Genomic DNA, 22,417 nt, shown 5'->3' with positions numbered 1-22,417 from the left:
GTTAGTGCTAGGTGGGAGTTGGAAATTTCATTCATTCATTAAAATTGGGAAGTGTATGCGCAACTGTTTTTGCCTTCTGGTTGGGGAGGCTCTGAATGCATAATCTCTAACAAAGAAATTAAATAGCAAATGCATGCAAAATCTCTTCAATTATACTTTCTTCACCCACATACCCCATTTTCAACTCCAATCATAATCGATCACGCTAACTGCCTAACTTGATTAATTTGCTAATTAAGTGATGTCGGTGTCAATGCTAGGTAGGATAATATCATAGGAAGGTTCTTTTTTTTGTTTTTGGTATACTGATGTTTGGATGTTTTTCGGATTTATAAAATAGTGGCATTGCAAAGAAAAATCTCGATCTTACGATACCTCCTCTTAGCTGATCAGATAAAACGATGTGACACTAAAAGGGGAAATTAATTAAACCAAATCGAAGGAGACGTATTACCATGAGCTAAGTATATTTAGTCACCAACAAAGTTCAACTCTCTATAAGTATGCCTGAAATGATCACTGAAACTAAGATTTCAATTGTTGATCAAATATCATTCACCAAAGCTCTAACAATATGATCCTTATGTACTTTTTCCTGGAATACAATCCAATGACAATTTAGAATCACCTACTACCGCAATTGATATCTAATTTCTAGTTAGAAACTTGCAATATATACTTTATAGGTAGCTTCAATGTTATTCCTGATAAGAAACAAAAAACAATTCGCCATATTATATAATATAGCTAGAAAATACATGGGTCCTTTCTCCTTAAATCTTACCCACAAATTCACAACCAATAATGCGGAGATGTATGTACGAGTCACGTGAGACAGTGAGGGAAGATTATAGATGATTATGTATCAGATTTTGACATTTTGCAAGCTAATGCGCATTCGCACAAGGTCATTAGGGCTGAGTTTTGCTCCAATTTTTACATAGATTATAGATTTAAATTCTCAAATAATCTGATTAAGATGTTTGGTGAATCAACTTATTTTCTAAGTTCACGAATTCTAATACAACTTTTAGTTAGATTATGAAAGGTGTAAAATTGAACTTTTAGAAATAACATATGTTCTAAATATTAGATATATCGGTAATATTTAGAAAATGATACGATATCACTCATATCGGTTGAATATATCGGTCAACGGTTAAATATCGGTCAAACTTTGATTTTCTTTAAAAAAATCATTTTTTCATTTGTTAATATTTATTTCCTCTCTTTTAAAAAAACTTGTATTTTTTTTCCATTTTTTCATATATATTTCTAATTTTTATATCTTTTGTATTTTTTAATTATATATAACGAATTTCGAGCCTAAACAATCATTCTTAACCACTTATTTTTATTATTAGATGTTGTTCGTGTACTTTTAGTTGCAACAAATTAAATATTTATTTTCTTTGGTTTACTTAGTACCATTTTTTTAGTTTATTTGGTACATTTTGAGGTATAATTTTATCAATTTTATTGAAAATAAGTAAATCCGATAAAACCGATATATCCTCGATATATTCCCAATATATCGTTTGACCCTTTGACCGATACGATACTGATAAACGATATTTAGACCATTGGAAACATCAGCTAATTAAATCTGCAAACGCATATTTTAGAAAAATCACCTCGGGGTCAAATTGGCCCCTAGAGCTTTGGTTTAACAATGTGATTCTCATTTATTCAACAGTTAATGCCAAAAAGAAATTGAAATAGGCACCCGTCCGGCCGTGCCAATGACATAATTTGGAGATTAATCTAGCGATGTCTTTGTCCTTTGACTAATTAATTAAAATCTATGTAGCACAGACACGTACCCAAGATTACGTATCGCGTGTCGGACACGGATACAGATAAGCTTGGACACGCATGAATACGCTTGGATATGCGTATCTTGTATTGACACAATCCATATACGCCATATCTTATATGGACACAGCCTGAATACGCAATGGACACGCAAATACGCAATTAAACATAGAAAATCCAAAAGTGCTCACAATGGGTTTTGAGCTAGGAAGCACGAAAGCGTTAAGTCTCATGTTTCGCGCTTCTGAAGCGGAAACGTGTGGGAGCGTGTCCCAAAGAAAGTAGTTATGGGAGTGTGAGCTCCTGATTTGGAAATGCAAGCTTCCGATTCGGAGGAAGGACAATCTATCAATTCCCAATCTTACACTGCCTTTATACGTCAAAAACTCAAAATTCACACAAGTACCGAACCCCAACACAATGGACACCTCATAAGCTTCAATGATGGCTTCGTGGATGTGTTTACTATCTCCCTCTAATGGAGTTTCTAGCTACAGAGAGAGAGAAAAATGATGGTTGGGGTTGAGAAGGACTGAAGGAGACAGAGAGGTAACAACATACTGAGTAAAGCGAAAGAAATGAGTGGTTGCTATTGTTTGTGAAGAGATAAATGTAAGTCCTAAGGTGGGATGCGTGGTAGAACTAAGTATAATTGATTACAACTTCTATGTTTGATTTAACATATATTAATTTTAAAATTAAATATATATAATTTAGTTAAATTGTCTGAAATATATTACCATTAATATATAATTAAATATAATATTAACGTGTCCGCCACGTGTCTATATCTAATTTTTTTTAAATTTAATATATATGTGTAACATATCATGTCTAATACGGACACGAGTGTCCATAATAGATTAAAATGAATTTGCAGACACTTTCCAACCACGATTAAACCCTTAATTTATAGATGATCAGATGAAGGACTTTTACAAACACAAGCATAGTTGATGATTAAGAAATCAGTAAGACAATGTTTTCCTCTTTCTTTGTCCTTTTCTTGGTCCCAAAACTTGTACACTCACTCTTCCGGAATATGCTGAATATACCCAGTCAGGTACGTACTCATTTCTGGTTATACCTGCAGAAAACAAGACCCCCAAAACTGAAAGGCATAAACTTCAGCATATTCCGGAAGAGTGAGTGTACAAGTTTTGGGACCAAGAAAAGGACAAAGAAAGAGGAAAACATCGTCTTACTAATTTCTTAATCGTCAACTATGCTTGTGTTTGTAAAAGTCCTTCATCTGATCATCTATAAATTAAGGGTTTAATTGTGGGTGGCAAGTGTCTGCTATATATATATATATATATATATATATATATATATCAAAATCAACTTTGTCAACATCGATCTTCCGGCCGGTTCTAACTATAAGGTCTTTGCGACATTGGCATGGTCTTACAAGAAGAAATAAAAGTTTCCATCGAAAATTATCCTCCGAGCGTGATTGAAGGGATTGCAAAGTTTAGGAAAATCAAATGAGGGAATATGATCGGAAACAGTAGTACGTACGTACTGAAATTCAATTGGATACTCGATTGACTTGAAAGCATTCGATCTTATTAGATTATGTGTATTGTTAATTTATTATTCTCCTTTCTTCGGGTATGGCTAGCAAGCATTGTTCTAATTTCCAAGTCATCTTTGTAAAATAATAACCATATACGATGTCAACAGAACACAATTAAACATTGCTCCATTTCATACGCTTAATTAGGTAGTCTTTAATTTTGTTGTGTCTATCTTCCTCTAAATTAACTCTACAGGCAAGCAAGCTAGAGTCCGATCTAAGATTACGACACCATGTATCTGGGGGTAAAGGGCATGTTTTTGGTAATCAGCACACACAGAGAAGAGCTCATATGTCATTTAATTATAGGGGAGATCATAAAAAATGACATTTTGGTAATCAAATTACAAAAATGTCACCGACTGTTTAGAAATTATAAAAATGTCATTTTTAAAAAACCTTTAGAGTGTTGCCTTTGAATTAAAAAAATTACGAAATGACACTGCAATTAATTTTTTTTATCGTCTCTCTTTTATCTAAAACCATATATTCAATTTCAATCCAAACCAGATATATATATATATATATATATATATATATATCTCTCTCTCTCTCTCTCTCTCTCTCAAGGCGTGGGGATGATGTCGGAGGAGGTGCGGTACGACGTCAAAGGTGCGGGATGACGCTAGAGGTGTGGTACTAGACCACATCATAGGCGCGAGTACGACCTCCGAGACACAGAGACGAGATGCGGGAACGACGTCGGAGCTGTGGTGACGAAGCTGGTGACTGTGGCGAGGATGGAGGATGTTCCCTTCATCAAGTGCCAAGTCTGTGAGAAGCTGGTAGCTCAGTTGCACTACCAAGTTGAGAAGAAGAGAGCTAAGATGGAACCCAAGAAGAAGGTAGCTTTATTTATGATTTGGGTTTTGTTTATGTTTGTGTTGGATTGGTTTTATTTAGAGAGTTAAGTAATTGGATGGTATTTGTTTTTGTGATGCACGGAGGAAAGGACAAACGATGTTGAGGAAAGCTCGGAACAACAACGGTTGGGTTATGCCCGGAAGGTGTTTGATGAAATGCTTGAGAGGAACACCGTGTCGTGGACTAGTTTCATTTGTGGATATGGGAGGAAGAGTATGCCAAAAGAGGCTATTTCTCGGTGATAAAGGCTTACTCTAGCAATTTTTAGGTGCCCACATCAAAATAGTTCTTTTTTTTATTTTTCCTTGTAGATTATAACATTATGTGAATTACACTATCAATCACAATGTCAATCACACTCATAGTCACAATGATAGTCACACTTCCCGTCACAAAACAATGTTAGTGTGAATTGTTGTGTGATTAATAATGTGACTGGTAGTATAGCTGACTATTTTTTTGTTATAAAAGTAATGTGACTACTAACGTGACTACCAATACGACTTCCAATGTGACGTCTAATGATCTGATTACAAGTGTGACTAACAGTGTGACTCCTAATGCATCTATTGGTGTGACCACCGATGTGACTACTGAGATAACTACTAGTGTAACAACGCGTACATCAATGTTGATATTTGGCTTGTTTGAAAAATTCAAGATCACATAACAACATATAAAAGTTCATTAATTCTACTCATTTTTTTCTTCTTGTATTTTTTTTCACATTTTCTTCTTGTCACAACATGGTCACACTAATAGATACACAAGTAGTCACGGTACTAGATACAATGACAGTCACAATGTCATTATTGTAACAACCAGTGTGACTGCAAGTGTTACAATGTGACTGGTGGTGTGATTGCAAGTGTGACAAAGGTTCGTTAATTCTACTCATTCTTTTCTTCTTCCTTTTTTCTTCACATTTTCTTATTGTCACAACATAGTCACACTATTAGATACACGGGGTAGTCACACTACCAAATACAATGACAATTACAATGCCGATATTATACCACTGGTGGTGTCACTGCACGTGTGACATGCCGAGAGAAATTTGAAAATATGCGAAATTCTATAAAAATTGAAAGGAGATCGGTATGAATGTGTTTCGAATCAAGAGGATAGCTAGATTTATAGAGCCTTGGGCTCCGGTTTCAGCGGAAAAGCTTGGGTACCGCCATGGACGGCGGCAACCCCTTGTGAGGGTTTCTGCGCCTTGTACAGTGGTCGGTTCGGAGTGGGTATGATATCAAATGAAAGAGGGAAGATAGATCTTTCCAACGGTACCAACTACGCTCAAATTCATCGCCGGACAACAAAGTTATGACCGGAATAAGAAGAATGAAAAAGAAAAAAAAAGTGAGAAATGACAAAACAGTCCAGAAATATATTAAAAAGTGGTTTTTTTTCCTTCTAATTTTGTTTTAAGCTTGTTGACTTTTTTGTAATTTCCATTTAAATGTCATGACCATCTTATAATATGATTTTTTTTATCTTTTTATAATTTAAGATTAGATTTGGTACCAAACAATAATTTGCATGTCCTTAATTATAAGGTTCCCGGGTCAAAATACTTAAAAATTTGTTTACAGCACACACAAAAAAGATTAGCTCATTGTGTGTCTGTGAAATGTAATTCTTATTTTAGCTTTAGATTTGTTTCAAGAAGAAAATGTCATGTATCTATCCCTCTAAGATCTATTAGTTTAGCTGTCTTTCTCTCACAATTTGATATGATTTTGGAAGCAAGCGTGAATCTTCCCCTTACAAGATTATCTAGTATGTTAATTAATTAGATATACTTTTTAATTGATGCATGAGATCAGTGCCTTTCGTTCGAGTTAAATGGCTCTGTCCAATTAAAGTAACTGTAATGTCAAATGGTATATATAGTGCTGAAGGTTGGAAGAATCCAACACAAACCATCTACTGCATTTTTCATTTGACGAATATATAGTTATCAATTAACTAGCTAGTCGACTAAGTACTGTAATACATATCTTGCTTATATTTGTCTTAATGTGGAAGCAGCCAAGAATAATGGCCTAACTTAACCGTGAAGGGCGGGATGTAATGTATAAGCAGCTAAAAGCTGAGGGCGTGTGTACTGTTCTATATAGACGTACTCCTCAAGAAACGATGATATATGGTTTTCATATGTAGAATGCAAATTGCAAACGCCATATCTAACGTCGAGGTTATCTAAAAACATATACAAACTAATTAAACTATCAACCGATCGTTTAAGCTTCTGAGTTTGATAACGACAAACATGGCTGCGGTCAAGAATTGGGTAGCTCTCAGCAACATGTATGAGTGGTACTCGATCTGTACGTACTCCTATATATCGAGTTTTTGCAAGAAAACTATACAAAGACTAGAATAGAAGGTAAGCAAATAAGCTGTTCAAGAGGAATAATATCCCCTCAAGCAGGGCGGAACCAGGAATAGAAAATGGGTAGGGTTGGTTTAAATCATAAAAAAAATTTGATAGAAAATTAAATATCTAAAGAATTTGTAAAAAAAATATGCTGTAATTAAAGAAAAATGGTGAGAAAATTGAGGAGATAAAAGAAAGAAATAAATATAGATTTACTAAGAGAAAATAGTAGACATAAGTGTAAAGTAAAAGAATAGAGAAAAAATTGAAAAATAAAAGAATTGGGAAGGAGGAGAAAAAACAGGAATGAAAAAAAGAGAAAAACAAAAAGGAGGGGAGAATATAAATAAATATATATTTATTAATAAAAAATAATAGACAAAACTGTAAAATAAAATAATAGAGAAATAAATGAAAAATGAAAAAAATTGGAAGGAGAAAACATCAGGGATGTAAAAAAGAGAAAAACAAAAAAAATGAGGTGAAAATCGAACCCATAATCAGCTCTATCCAAGATTAATTATACTTAACTTTCAACTAACTCCACCAACTCAAACTTTTGTAAGAGTATCACATATATTGGGTAATATTTTAGAGAAATTTTTGGTCGGGCATAGTCCTACCAGTCCACCAAGTGGTTCTACCCCTGCCCTCAAGTAAGGTATATGTAAGCTGATAGCGGTTGCTTCTCATAAATAAGGGAATGTCAAAGAATTGCTTATGAGGAGAGCCAAGCAAGCAAATTGCTTCTATTTTGGTTCAATCTCTCTTTAAGTGCAATTGATAGACTAAGCCTACACTACAGGGTCAGCTCTTTGAGTAAACTTTTTGATCGTCATTCATATAAGCTTTGTTCTAAAGTAGTGAAGTTGCCCTAATATACATTGATCATGTTAGTAGGAAAAAAAGAACGCGCCTCACGAGCGAGCGAAAAGAGAAGAGTGAAGAATCCTCCTCTCCCGGTCAAACGTCGCTGGCTTGTCTAGTGCTGTGTACCTGCCCGGAAGAGGAACAATTATATGCAAAGGTTCTAGGTAGAGCTACATGCTAGGGATGAATGGATAGATGGGATCTGGAGAAGGTTTGGACATATCGGTGGTCTCGATTTGTTTCGATCGATTTCATAAGGAGATCCGGAGCTATTCTTAGTGGGTCGGCGACTTGGTGGATAGGAGGAGGTTGGTATCTCATCGTCTGCAAATGAAATCTCAGCGACAGGTTCGAGCACAAGGTGGAGATAACCACAATGTGGTTTTTGTTTTCAGTCAGGGGGTTCGATTTCGGTGGTTGGCTAGGTTTTTGATGGCGGGGCGGAATTTGGTCACCGTAGATCAGTAGAGTGTCCCTGATCTGCGGCGTCATGACATCATCTTGAATGTTGGTGGTGATACCACTTTGCTCCAACATCGTGATCGCTGGTGGGCGACCATGCTCTGGAAGATGTGGTGGCTGGTTTGGGCTGCTGCTATTTGGCCTTGGAGATGTGTTGTGTTTCTACATGGCGATTGACCTCATGTTTTTTGGCCTTGTGTCTGGATTTAGATCGTGGCTTGGGCTTGGGTTGTTAGTCATTATGATGTATCTATCTTTATTGTTTTGTTTAATTATGTCGTTAATTTCCATTAGCTACATGTTTATGAGCCTATTCCACCGTTGTGGTGTACTTTTATCCCTCTATGGATCATTCTGGCTTTGTAAAACATGGGATGACTTGGTTCTTTATACTAGTGTAAGACAATCTCATCTGTTTCCTGATTATTTGATACCCAATACCAAAACAACTCGTTGATCACCATTATAAACCTTAGTGTGAGCTTGTGTGTCTATACACTTAAAGTGCAATTGGGCACTTATCTATTTGATTATGGATGCTCACGCGTGGATTTATTACTTCCTATTTTCTTGGTTTTAGTACTCGGTTCTTGGTTATGGTTATTGGCTCTACTTCGTCAGCCATAGCTTTTTTTATGTATTTGGTTGTGATGGTGGTTTGTATGGTATTGTTTTGAGTGTACATCTCCTCAAAGTTGCGGTTATTCATATAATCCGTATCATGAGATTTGTTTGGGATCGGTTACTCGGGCAACAATGTTCTGATTTGGCACTCCTCACTACTTCATGGCAGCGGGCGTCGTTTGCAACGACAATGTTAGCTAGCATGAATGGTGCGTGTGGTAGATTACGTAGTATTCATGTATTTATTGTTTTATGTAGTGTAGTGAGTTATTGACCATCGATTACTTCTTCTTGAGTGATTGAGTTGATGGTTTGTGAGCTTAGTTTCTAGTTGGTTTTCCGGTCTTGTGTTTGTGGGAGTTGTAATTGGCCTTGCTCCTTAATTAATGAAGGTCGTTTTTTGTTGGTTACTTTCAATGTTTCATTTAGGCCCATTAATGTACCTCTTTCATCACATATAAGTGAGAGAACTGATAAGCCGCTATTTCTCTGAGCATCAGAGTTCATAGTTGACATAACATGGATTGGGCCGCTTGAATTTGCAAGTCTGAACTCGATCTGATCAGATTCCTAAAGAATTTTCGTAGAATTATGCCATTATGGACATAGCCATATTCTTAAGTCACGAGGCATAACATTTTTCATAGATAGCCATCCATAGCTAGTTTAGGTCATAAACGTACGTTAATTAGTTGATCTGTGTTCCTTTGTTCTGTACCCAACGGCTCATTGTGTTAGGGATTTTTCTTATAAATTTACTTATAGCATATAAGAAGGATCAAATGTAGTAATGTACAATATTCTGAACGCAAATGTGATCACTTATATAACACATTATAAGGATAGCATTTGCATGTATGAAGCGGATGTTCTGAAAGACAGGCCGGATTTTTATGAAAGTGAAAACCCTAAGCCATTAATCTCACTCAGTATTCTCATACTGCACAATCAAAACAAAATTCAAATAAAACATGGTAGTAAATAATTGACAGGGAAAAGAAAAATTCCTCTGGCCCTCTCCATGAGTACTTAAATTTACAGAGTAATCCATTTTTTATATTAGTTATCTATCTACCCCGCAATAGGTTTTTCTCTGCAGTTTCGACCTCTTCCAAGATCCTCGCCTTTCTCTTCGCCGGAATCGGAGCCGTTGGCCCGAAACTAACATAGTGTCCTGAAACGGCATTGATCGCCGAGTAAATGTCTCTGAAAGAGACCCTAGCCAGCAAATTTTTCTCCCTCCTGTACTTAGCCACCCACGAGTTAGATGTTTCTCTGAGCTCGGCAACTGCGGTGGCCACATTGGGGTCATTCTTGTCCATGCTGATGGTGCTCTTGACCTTCTGGATCACCTCCTCGGTCTCTTTAACGTACTCTTCATCCGAAGCAGCGAGGGCTGCTGGTGTTAGTGGGAAGAGCCATGCTGGCGACGAGAGAGCCGCCGCCGCGATAGATAAGAACTCACGGCGGCGAGCTTGGGGGACTGAGGTAGTAGAGGCAGCGGCGGTGGAGGTGGTGGTGGTTTTGGTGGCCTTGATGGGAATGAGGGTCATGAGTTTGGAGGTGGGAGTTAGGAGTGTTGGTGATGCCATGGCTTGGTTGGGATAGGATTGTGGAAGAGGAGAGAGAGTGTTTGTTAAGGAGTAGAGAATGTAGAGCAGTAACTGGGTTTCTGCCACGTTAGCTTATCTCCTTATCCTTATTCGTTGGTCTTTTGGATGAGAGAAGAGAAGACCCAATCAGAACTTTGGTACAGATCTTCCGAAGGGGTAGGTGTTTTAGGGTTCAAAGTTACTCGAAGTTAAGCTAGTTCAGTTGAAGTAATTAATTATCTTTCTTCTTGGCAATGCAGTTCAACTTAACTTGAAGGTTGAAACGTTGGAATCAAACGTAGGACCTAATTTACCTAATTAAATTGTATCCAAGCTGTCTTCTCTCATTTCGAATTCCTTAACCTAATACAAGTCTTCTCATTAACACTTCGTATGAACTTCGTAACTTCTACTTGTTGGTGGTTGCTCTAGGCCTCTAGCTGTGGTGGTTTCTCCCTTATCTAATTGATCAATATAATCAGTTGCCTTTTTCACATCAGACGACCAATCGAAAATAGGAAACCAAATAGAAGTAAAGAAACTGAAAGTGGAATTTTCAAAACTTCTACGTCTTTATATGAGTTGGCCCAAGAAGTAAAACAGTGAAACATGAGATGACCAATCGAAATAGGAAACCAAATAGAAGCAAAGCCTATACATACAAGCCCAAAGACGCATGCTATTATTGATGCTATTTCTCAAAATCTAAATTAGCAGTCTTTCTTTGAATTCTCCGGCCACTGTCGTCGCCTTTACAAGTGGATTCTCACTGCAGAATATAATCTGGGCTTTTTTTTTGGTGATGAATATAATCTGGGTTACCAAATCATGACAGAAACGAAGTTACATCCCCATTTCTTTTGTTCCCCAATTAATTTCTTTATTCATTTCCCTTTCTTTCTTTTTTTGGTAACAAAAAAAGTTTCTTTATTCATTTCCTTTGTAGCAGTGCTTGTTGCCAAGATTTACTTTCCAACTTTATTACTGGGTTTCTTCATGATCCAGCAACTCAATCTCGGTTTTAGTTCTGACTTTAAACTATATTCTTCGTACAAAGTTACAAAACCCCACTCAGTATCATTCTCTCATTAGAAGTATGCAATTTGGATGCAAAAAGATGTTAGGGTACATGCTTCTTAGTTCATAAAGAAGCTAAAGGTTATAACTTGTCTGCCCCTTTCTTCCTTTATCTTGAACCCATACATCTACAAAAATGAAAGTGCTCCCCACTTTTTGACCAATACAAAGTTATCAATTTATATCTCATTTCTTTTTTTTAGTGTTACTTTTAATTTAAATACATTATATAAATAGTGGCTGAGAGAGATGATACTCCAAAACTGTTAGGGAATATAGGTATGACCCATGAATCTTCCCGCCAATGAATGTTTTTTCTTCTTCTTATAATTGCGTTTCAAACTGTAAATCTCTTATTACCAAGAGTATCCATGAAGAGTCTACATCGATCATTTGTAGCCTAGCATGATTCCACATACTTGAGCAACTCCATCCAGTATTTCAATATAGGAACTAGCTGTCCCATTTATGCGTTGAGTCTGTTGACAAGAGATAGGATTTGAAATCATATATGGTGGCGTTGTTTCAATTACTTGGAGTTCAGGTTTAACTCGCCATTTTTCCCCAACTTTGACTACGTACGTTTACATTAAGAAGAATTACAGTATTTAGATCCAGAAGCAAACTCATCAGTAGTAGATTATTGAATTACAAGGAGATGGATATCCAAGAGACAATTACAAGGAGATTATTGAATTTTTACCTAGTGAGACTCACTATCTTTAGTATCTTATTCTGTTTCTCCCTAGCTCATCACTGAATCCTCCGATGCGATATACTATTTGGACCATAAAACACAATCACTCTCCAAATAAGTTATGACAAACGGCAAAGCCTCCCAAAATTGTCAATTATTCAACATGAAACAGAAAAATACAGAAGATGATGTACATAATCTTGCAATAACGGATTAAACTCAAGTATCTATTGATCGACATGATCGATCTTATCAATCAAATATTTATAGTGGAATTGTGGAAATATTTATTGAAGTATTAGCCGGTAATCATAACGTACACGTTGGATGCTCATTCCATATGATTCTGATAATTAGTAATCATAGCCAAATAATCATTTGCAATTATAAATGTAAATTATGCTGATAACGAATTTCACTAGAAAATATCAAAGTTGTTAGGGACCTACACTTTAGACAATTTGATATAAAGTTAGAAACCATTAGTAAAGACATGACCTAAAAGTTTGAGGGAAAGATCGATGTTGATTCTTCAGATCGATCAACTATGTAGGAAAGAAGAGATAGAAGGCAAATGAAATATGATAAAGGGTCAATTTCATTTTGGTTGGTGCTTGGATTCAGTAAGTTAAAGGAAGGACATATCTAAAAAATAAAATCGAAGCACAATGCATATCCGTGACTATGTCATTTGACAAGATCGATCACACAATATAGGATATATGACAAGGTTTTCCTTATTCAATTTGACAATGATTTGAGCTTTTAAAATTGAGATTTACATGAACGGTTCACGTTTAACAGTTTAATTCATTAATTGATTTAATCTAATTTCAATACCTCAACGATGTCCGAATTAGATGAAATTTTGTAGAGATGATCTTGAATAGCATACCTAAATATTGAATCGCTTATGGTGAAAAAATTGGACCGAAAAGTGTGCCAAAATTGGAACTTCACTCTGAAACTTCAGAGTGAACCTTCACTTTGGATAGGGACTGATATATATATATATATATATATATATATATATATATATATATGATGTGTGTGTTCTAAAAGTGGTCTAGGCGGCGCTTAGGCGCTAAGAGGTCACCCACTGCTGCGTTTTTTGCCTCAACGACCATCTGTGGCGTTTTGTGAATTATGCGGCCTTATTCAGTCCTAGGCGGTCTAAGTGACCATATTCAGACCTATTCAGTCAACCATCATTTGACATTAAAAAAAACCTAAAAGAGGTCTCAGCTCTCACTTTTTGTTTCTTTTCTGAAAATTGAATCTCATCGGCAGAAGAAGATGAAAGAAATATTAATATAAAACTATAGAGCGAGATTCTGAAAACAAACGAGAATGCAGACACGTGTACAAATAAAAATGTGATTTATTTATAATCAAGCGCGGGGTTAAAATCTTTGTGAACTCCTATGATTCTATCTCCATATGTGACTTGGCTCAAGAGTGACGTGCACTTGATCTTGAGAATTTGAGTTTGATTTGGATTTAGATTTGATGAAGAACGATTAATTTGGCAGCTTGATGATTCTTCGTGGACTTGAGTTTGGATTTGGACTTGATGAAGAAAAATCGATTTGGCAGCTTGATGATTCTTCGTGGACTTGAGTTTGAATTTGAACTTGATGAAAAAGGAGCGATTTGGTAGCTTGACGGTTCTTCGTGGACTTGAGAGACTTCGGGATTTCTCGAGAGTGATTCTCAAGTCATTTTCTCTCTTCTTCACAAGTCTCTTTCTCTTCATGTTGGAAAGGGTATTTATAGTGTCAAGACTTCTATTTTATAGAATATTTTAATGACACAAAAAAATAAATTTCTTTAATTGTATAATTAAATCAATATGTATTTTCTGATTAATTTAAAATTAGTTATTCTCATAACTAAATTAAACAAAAATAATAATTAATTTAATAATAACCGTTAAGGAATTTATTAATTTAATCAAATGTCCGATTACCATTTGGAATCGTCAATGACATTCAATTTTCGATTTAAATCGGAATTACGTAGCTTCGATTACGATAATCCATTTATGTGTTGACACGAGTTTTATTCGGATCTGCATCAACTTTGTTGACTTTTGGGACACGTGTGCAATTTTGTCGGGGTCTTTGTTGATTTAATTATTTAATGAAGATGATTTACTTCATTAAATTTCATGTGTCTACATAAACATCATTATATATTTTTAGTCATTAAAATAGTTTATATATATATAATAAATATTTAATAATTCGAAATCCGCCTAAGAGGTTGCCTAACCGTCTAGGCGCTAGGAGGTGGCTGTCCGCCTGCACATACCACCTAACGCTTTTTAGAACCTTGATATATATATATATATATATATAAAACTAATTTGAGCTAGGAGGTGGATGTCTACCTGCATACCCTAAAAGGTTTTAAAATTAATGTGCGTAGTTTCTTATTTAACTAATTTTTCGGTCATTTTTTCACATATATACTATTCAGCAGTTAGGTATGTATGTTTAGATCATTTATACAAATTTTCATTCAATTTAGTAATCGTTTGAGTTTTCACAATTGTGATTTATAAGAACTACTTAATGGTGGAGATGTAAAAAAGTAACTGAATAATTAGTCAAATAAGGAACTCCGCAATTTAATTTCAAAACTTGGCTCCGCTCCGCCAAGGTCCGCATCACTGTTTTAGTGCGGATTTCCATTTTTACACCACTTTTCGATCGAATTTCCTCATCTTCAACATCTAGTGTCTAAATAATGTTGTGTATATCATATCTGCAAAATTTCAACCAATTTGGTGTTCGTTAAGGCCCTCAAAATTGTGTTTTCTATTAAAAATGAACGGTTCATGTTTGACAGAATTCAGTGAGTCCATTTGTTTTTTGATTTTAAGGACCTTAACGATTTCCAAATTGGCTGAAATTTTGTAGAGATGATTTACATAATATTATATAGATATTATACGGTGGAAATAAAGAATTCGACCGAAAAGTGGTTTGAAAATAGAAATCCGTACCAAAATTATTAGTACAAACTTTTTTATTTAAGAAAAACTCTATATATATATATATCCGAGTTAAGTTTCATTATCACAAATTCACGACCTTATCTCTAAAATAGACCGATCAAACATCAAAGGATACGTTTGTATAGAAATGTAAACGCATTAAAGTAGCCAATTAGGTCAAGCGGTCAATTGGCATGGCTTGTCAATCAGGATATAGATTATGAAGAAAAAAAGTCATTGGGATTTGTGGTGATATGACCTAGCTTTTCAGAAGAAAGGTGGAATGTGAACTCAGTCATATTCATGTCCGTGTGATTGCAGCGTGTTCTGATCAATACCGACGAAGAAGATGAAGCAAAAGATCTCTATATAGCAAAGAAAGAGAGAGAGCTCGAAGACAATGTGGTTAATTATATGTAAAGAAAGCTAGCTGATATGACCTTACCACAAATAAGAGTAATGTTTTCAGGTCTAAGACTCTAAGGGTATTCAGTCGATCAGTCCCACACTCTGACACTCCCACACGAATATATCAACTATTAAGAAATTCAAAGAAATAATGAGTTAGAACTCAGACGGGAATGAAAAGAAATGAAATGAAATGAAATTGTAACAAAAAGAAGAAGAAATGAAATGAAACTTGATAACTTTCAGCTGCATATATGGTTCTTCTTTATAAATTATCATGTATTCCTCTAAACATTAAACCAGTTCATGCCATTTTCAATCTTCCAACTAGCTAGCTTTGCAATTCACGATTATGTGGTGATTTTGGCCACATTTAATTGTGTCACAAACGGCTCAATATTCCAGAGAGGGTAGACGGGTAGTGTTGCCAGTTTGATCGAGTTTTGTTGTAGACTTGTTACTTGTAGATCTGTGGTTACATTCATTAGCTTAAAAAAAGTATGAATTGTACAGTTGCACGTTGTGAACCTGTGAACAAAAAAGGAAGAGGCCATGGAGATCATGGTTGTTTAGAGATGACAGCCAGTTCATGGCAAATGCTTCAATTTGTCAGGATTCATCAGTCTTATATCCACTAGCTCCTTCATTTCGTCCTAGGTTCTGAGGGCAAGATGGATTTATTATTTAGCATGCCCGCTTTCTTTGTTCATCTAGTCAGCTAACCTACACGGATGTTAAGTGGTTTAAAAACGCGATTTGATACATTACAACTGTCATTAGTGTTGTTGTTCGTATATAATTGAGTTTTTGAGATGATTGGTTATGCATTCTTATTGTATATATTGACTTTTTAAAAATCAACATCATTATGTTTACTGATATACAATTATGCATCGTACAGGTATAACCATCATTTCAAGAATTAGCATGATCATGTCTTGAGGACCAGATTATATGGAGACAACTGGATACTTAAGGAATGATTTAGTAATAGACAAGTTCGGTAGAAAGCCTAATCGTGAGGCATAATTAGGGAGGATTGACTCTCACCTATCCAAGTATTAAGCCCTGGGTTGCTTTCTGGGTGAGGGCCATTAGCATAAGCAGCATGTCTCTGAATCTCTGGTGCCCGATCTCTTATCATTCGATCATTTAAACCCTAAAACTGAATTCTTCTTTTCCAGTTGGAACCCTAATGGAAATCAAATTAATTAAAACATGGAAGGAAGGAAAGGGAAGAATTGTTTTTCAAAAATGGAAAAGGAAGAGTTGGACAGCGAAGGCAAGCACGGACCAGGAGGTGAGTGTGTGTGGGTGTAGCAGGCTATGGGCTGTAGGCCTGTAGCTGGGCCAGGTGGGTTGGGGGAGTGGAACATTCAGCCACGTCACGTGTCAGTTCAACGTGCTCCTCTCCATAATGTTGTGATTTCATGTTTACGAACTTTGAGATAAGTTTTCTAGTGTAATTACTAATTAATTAGTTTATTTTTTCCTTTTTTATTTTCAGAAATAGATAATAATGCTATAAAATTACAACGAAGAACGATCAACAAAAACGAGATGAGGAGAAGGGTCATGTTTAGTTGCGGAGGATAGTGGACCAAAATTGCTACAAGAGAGTGACCAACCCAAACAACTAAATTGGTTAGGAAAATATGGGAAAAGGAGACGTGATTGAATGCGTCGACAACTCCACAAACAAGAGACTACAGCTTCCAAGGACAGGAGGATGGGGTTTTAATGCAGTTTACGATAACAGTAAATAAATTATATGTTAGATATTTTTAATAGTATATTTTTTCTTATAATTGCGATATTGATTAATATGAATTTTATCTTGCATGAAAGAGTTAAAGTCAAAAGAATTCACCGTTCTTAATCAGTACATAGTATAATAAGTTAAACGTGTTGAAATTATGCTTTACAATCATGTCTCAATTCTCAATCGGTATATGATATGATAAGTTAGGCATGTTGAAATTCAGCTATATAATCTTATATTGTTTCTCTCATCACGCTCAAATGACACTATTTATAATTACATATTTCAATCCATTGATCATCATTTTCTTATATTATAGGCTTAATCGAAATTACACGGTCTCTCCAAAAGATTGTGAAGCCTCCTCCACCATCAAGAATGGGTTGACATTTAATAAATTTAAATTAAAGTCGATAAATAAAAATTAGATATTAAGAATTCACATATAATTTTTTACCCACTCGACTACATATAAGTTTAATTCATGTGCTTATGACATTACACAATTTACTACAACCGCAAATTCAAACTTAATTAATCACTCCCTAATTTCTAGACAAGTAGAATATACAAATGATGTCTTACGAACATGCCTATGTGGAGTAGATCACTAGATCATGGTCTAACCAGCCTGCCTGCATGCCTGCCTCGTCACTAAAGAAGAGTGCTCGTGAACGAGAACTCATCAATCTGATTCCTTCTTCCCCCCACTGTAACACCACACAGTAAGAAACACAGCCAAAAGTAAATTGAAGAAGGAACAAGATAAGGTTCATAGTCATACGCGCCATAAAAAGAGGGAGGAGTAGTGTGTATCTTAAGTTAGCATCATCAAATTGATCTTCTTTCAGCATATCAGCCGGGAGTGCACGGTTACTCCACAGTAGCAACTCCACTCTTCTGTCTTCTCTCTCTAGAAAGTTAAACGAGAGAGAGAGAGAGATGACTTTCCCTCTGTTTTGCCCTGCCCTGCTTGTTTTTGCAATCAATGCACCAAACCGCTCATCCCTCCTAACATTTCTCAACTCTCTACCAACGTTATTAATAACCCATTCTCTTTCACTCTTCGCTGCTCTCTTCTAAATTTGCTCCTATCTGATCCCAAAGCTTCAGTATTGCAGATGAACATTGAAGGAAAAGGTACAATCCCATACCCTTTTCTTACTTCTCAATCTAATTTCCATCAGTTTGTTTGTTTTATGATCAAGAATGTTTTCAGCTCATGGGTTTGAGTTGAACTTCTAAAGATCTGCACGTTCAGCAAGTGTCTCTAGTTTTGTCGAATTCAAACCCCTGCATTATTTTGGCAACAAAACAGGGCATTTGGTGATTGTTTGTTTGGTACTTTTTTTATTGTGATGATGATGCAATATTCCAAGTGATCTGTTTTCTGCTAACAAGTTTTGGGCTTTTCCTCTAATGTTTGGGCAGTAACCAAACAAGGATTAATCTTCATGTCAAAAAAAAAAACAAGGATTAATCTCCCGTTTGTTTGCTTCCTTTTTCATCGTGATGATATTTGCGTAATATTTACATGATCATGTTTTTTGACGAAAGATCATTGCTTTCGTCTTTTTCCTGCTTTTGTGATTTGCTTTAATGTTTGGTTTCTCTAGTGGGTAAACTACAGTTTGTAATCGCAATTTCATTATTGCTTTTTATTTCAATCTGCTTACGACTATTTCTCCTCCATATGAATCTGTTGGCCCAACTCTGCGCTCTATTTGGTTGCTGAGAAACCGGAGGAGAAAAAATAAATATACCTGAAAGATTCGAGATTTTCGAAAAGTGATTGATTCCAAATTTTGTTATACATGTCTTGTTATGTGTTGATATTGGTCTAATATCTAGCGACACTAATGAGGATTTGTGATTCGTAACTTGGGTTTCTTCAATAGTTCTAGAAGGTGAAATTTCTAACCATCTTCTAGTATTCTCATTCCATGGTTGTTTGAGTTACTTCCTCTTTTTAGGGATTTTGTTTTCTTATCCAAATTGAATTTGTTATGTTTGAATGTTTAATACTTCGATATTCAGTTTGAGTGATGATAGCCTTCCCTAGTCGAAAGTTTCTTCTTTCACTTTGGAATGCCCTGCTGGAATATAGTTTAGGAGATTCCGCTGGCCTTGGAATTGTTGTATTCTGTTTTGGATATGCGTTTGTGGTTTCATAAAGAAATGACTTTTGGGATCTATAGTTAATCTCCTAGTTGGCTAATAAAATTGACAGATTTTCGTGTTTTTGGGTGCATTTCTTGGTTTTTATGCATTATGGTTTCATGTTTTCGTCTGTCCTCTCTTTGGTTATAACTAAATTAGCACAAGAGTTAGCACCTATTTGTATCAATGCGAGTCCCTGATGAAGGGAAGAGGATCATACCACCTTTTTAAGCATATATTATTCCTTTATCACACGGCATCTCGTTGGTATATTAATATCATCTTGTTTGATCTGTTTCTGTTTCTTCACAAGCATCCATTTTCTCAGAGACACCATGGATTAAACAATTCCATTATTGATGTTTTCTCGTTTTCCTCAGCTGGTTTTGTCATCGGTTCACATAACTCCCTCAGCTTGTATTTGACTATGATAAAATGCCCCATGTCCCCAATTTTCTATGTCAAGTTGTAAAGTTGCTTCGGCTTTGATGTGTGGGAATCTTTGGCATTTGGTGGATAGTCATTTGCTCAGTTGACCATTTCAGAATTTCATGTGAGATCTGTTTAGCCAAAGGATGAATCTTATCTCTTATTGCATCGGATGTATTCTCTGAGGAGCTAAGCAATGGGGGCCTGTGTTTCGACTAGTAATAAAAGGACTTGCAGTAGCAGGAACAATGGAGAGATGGTTTCTCATTCGTGCTTGGGGATTGGATTTTCTGGGAGAAAGAGAACAAAGACATTCTCAGACCGTGTGCATACCCTGCAGAATTTAACGTCTGTACCCAACCGCATTTTTACCAATGGAAAGAGCAGAACGTCTTGCATATTTACGCAGCAGGGCCGCAAAGGCATAAACCAGGATGCCATGGTTGTGTGGGAGGTAAATTTAGTCTTTACGATTGACATTATTTCTGAATGTGTTGGTAGGATACTTTTTTTCTAAACTCTGTTTCGGATTTTTCTCAAGGATTTCATGTCAGAAGATGCGGTATTTTGTGGTGTGTTTGATGGCCACGGTCCACATGGTCATCTTGTTGCTCGCAAAGTAAGGGATGCATTGCCCTTAAAGCTGCTGTCCTTCTTGGATGCCTCTCAATCAAGGTCAAATGTGTCAAGTAAAACATGTTTCAGAGGGAATGTTAAGAAACCAAATGATGGAGAAACTGAGAAGGATGCTTCTCCTGAAGAGAAGTTAAATCTAGAATGGAGAGAAGCTTTCATGAAGTCATACAAGTCCATGGACAAGGAGCTTAGGTCTCATCCTAATGTAGATTGTTTCTGTAGTGGTAGCACTGCTGTCACTCTAGTCAAGCAGGTAATGCAGGAAGCAGTTTCCCATACTCTTCTGCGTACTACTTTATTTTGTTTGTTCTTGATTTCTTCTTTGCTATCCAGGGGTCAAATCTTTTCATGGGTTATATTGGAGATTCCAGAGCAATCCTTGGATCAAGAGACAGTAATGATTCGATGATAGCAATCCAGTTAACTGTTGATCTAAAGCCTGATCTTCCAAGTATGGATGATATGAAACTTCAGCAGTTTGTTACCTTCTTGCTTTTTGTATAGATGTTTGACAACAATTGTTGTAAAATTTTCATAGGGGAAGCCGAAAGGATTAAACGCTGCAAGGGTAGGGTGTTTGCTTTGCAAGATGAACCTGAAGTATCTCGAGTTTGGTTGCCTTTCGATGATGCTCCTGGGTTAGCGATGGCTCGTGCCTTTGGGGATTTCTGTTTGAAGGAGTATGGAGTGATCTCCATACCTGAATTTGTACACCGGATACTTACAGAGAGAGACCAGTTCATTGTCCTTGCTTCAGATGGGGTAAATTCAAAGATCTTATTCCTTTAAAATCATTATACATGGTCTTTCTCAAAAAAATAAAAAAAATCATTATGCATGGTGAATGCATGATGAGAAAGTGAGGTAGATCCCATTGGAATTGAATGCAAAAGGTCTGGATCAATCATCTAAGAACTGGCAACTTAAGAACTTTACTGTAAAGGATCATCAGATGTAAATACAATTTAGAAGTTTATCTCTTAATGAGTTTCTTTACATGTGTTACAGGTTTGGGATGTCTTGAGTAATGAAGAGGTTGTTGAGATAGTGTCCTCAGCTCCAAGCCGGGCAGCAGCTTCAAGATATGTGGTAGATGCAGCTGCTCGTGAATGGAAACTTAAATACCCGACATCAAAGATGGACGACTGTGCAGTTGTCTGCTTGTTCTTAGATGGAAAAATGGACTCGGAATCTGATTACGAGGAACAAGGCTTTTCATCTGCAACCCTGCAGAGCAATCATTCCGGCAATGCAGTTGAATCTGATGATGGCCAGAAGTCTGAGCCCACTTTGCTGAGGAATTGCACCGTGAGATCATCTGATGAAAGTGATACTTACGGACGACTACCTGTCGAAGAGAACCTCGAACCAATGTCAGCTGAAGACCAGAATTGGTTAGGTTTAGAAGGTGTCACGCGGGTGAACTCCCTTGTTCAGCTTCCAAGATTTTCTGAGGAAGGGCCGATTCAAGTATGAAATGGCCTTTTGTTGTCTATGTGATCTTCTTTTTGCCTCATTAAATCCAAAAGAAAGATAAACCTTTCTGGATTGGCATTTCTTCCAAATTTGTTGTAGGCACAAAATGTCAGGATACAGTTCTGTTCAGGTAACTGAGGCATTAACAAGATCATTTAATTTCTCAAGTTTATGTATATTAAGTCCCAATGACACTTTGCCAATGTAGATGCAGCGTTTGTTACCTGCGGTCCTCTAGGCTTGTTTTGCATCTGAACTTTCTGTAGTATGCATTGGATTTATTCATATTAGCGCTTGGAATATCAATGATATGTAAAGTGTAGAGCGTTCAGTTTTCTTCAGAAATCGAAGCATTGAATTTCGTACGCACGAGTGTGTTGGGCATATGACACAACGAACATTGCAGGCTACCTCATAACTGAAATACGTGAGATTTTGAAGTTGAGGAAGTAAATGAGTGTAAATCATTTGCATCAGCTCTGAGAGATCCCTATAAAGATCAACTTACCAAATGGGCAGATAGAAGAGAAGACAGTAGCGGGGAATATTGTCACTCAAAGAGGAGAAGAATCAGAATAAGTA

The 22,417-nt window shown here is 36.2% G+C and overlaps 2 protein-coding genes across 3 annotated transcripts; one reads left to right on the top strand and one right to left on the bottom strand.

Moving 5' to 3' along the window:
* Positions 1-9,464: 9,464 nt before the first annotated feature.
* LOC126799918 (photosystem II repair protein PSB27-H1, chloroplastic) lies at positions 9,465-10,208 on the bottom strand. The gene has a single exon (XM_050527181.1). The coding sequence runs from the start codon at positions 10,187-10,189 to the stop codon at positions 9,665-9,667; it is 525 nt and encodes a 174-aa protein (XP_050383138.1). The 5' UTR covers positions 10,190-10,208; the 3' UTR covers positions 9,465-9,664.
* Positions 10,209-17,880: 7,672 nt separating this feature from the next.
* LOC126801118 (probable protein phosphatase 2C 52) lies at positions 17,881-22,060 on the top strand. 2 transcript variants are annotated; one of them, XM_050528579.1, is made up of 6 exons: positions 17,881-18,274; positions 19,675-20,177; positions 20,265-20,612; positions 20,693-20,810; positions 20,898-21,121; positions 21,368-22,060. In XM_050528579.1, exons 2-6 carry the CDS (start codon positions 19,920-19,922, stop codon positions 21,833-21,835), a joined length of 1,416 nt encoding a protein of 471 aa, XP_050384536.1. In that variant the 5' UTR covers positions 17,881-18,274; positions 19,675-19,919; the 3' UTR covers positions 21,836-22,060. The 2 variants fall into 2 exon arrangements, with proteins under 2 accessions (XP_050384536.1, XP_050384537.1); XM_050528580.1 differs by lacking the exon at positions 17,881-18,274 and adding an exon at positions 18,841-19,041.
* The last annotated feature ends 357 nt before the right edge of the window (positions 22,061-22,417 follow it).

This window comes from Argentina anserina, chromosome 6 (genome assembly GCF_933775445.1).
Source record: "Argentina anserina chromosome 6, drPotAnse1.1, whole genome shotgun sequence".
Taxonomy (NCBI): Eukaryota; Viridiplantae; Streptophyta; class Magnoliopsida; order Rosales; family Rosaceae; genus Argentina; species Argentina anserina.
The sequence above is the reverse complement of the archived record's forward strand: the minus strand, read 5'-3'. Positions and strand labels throughout refer to the sequence as shown.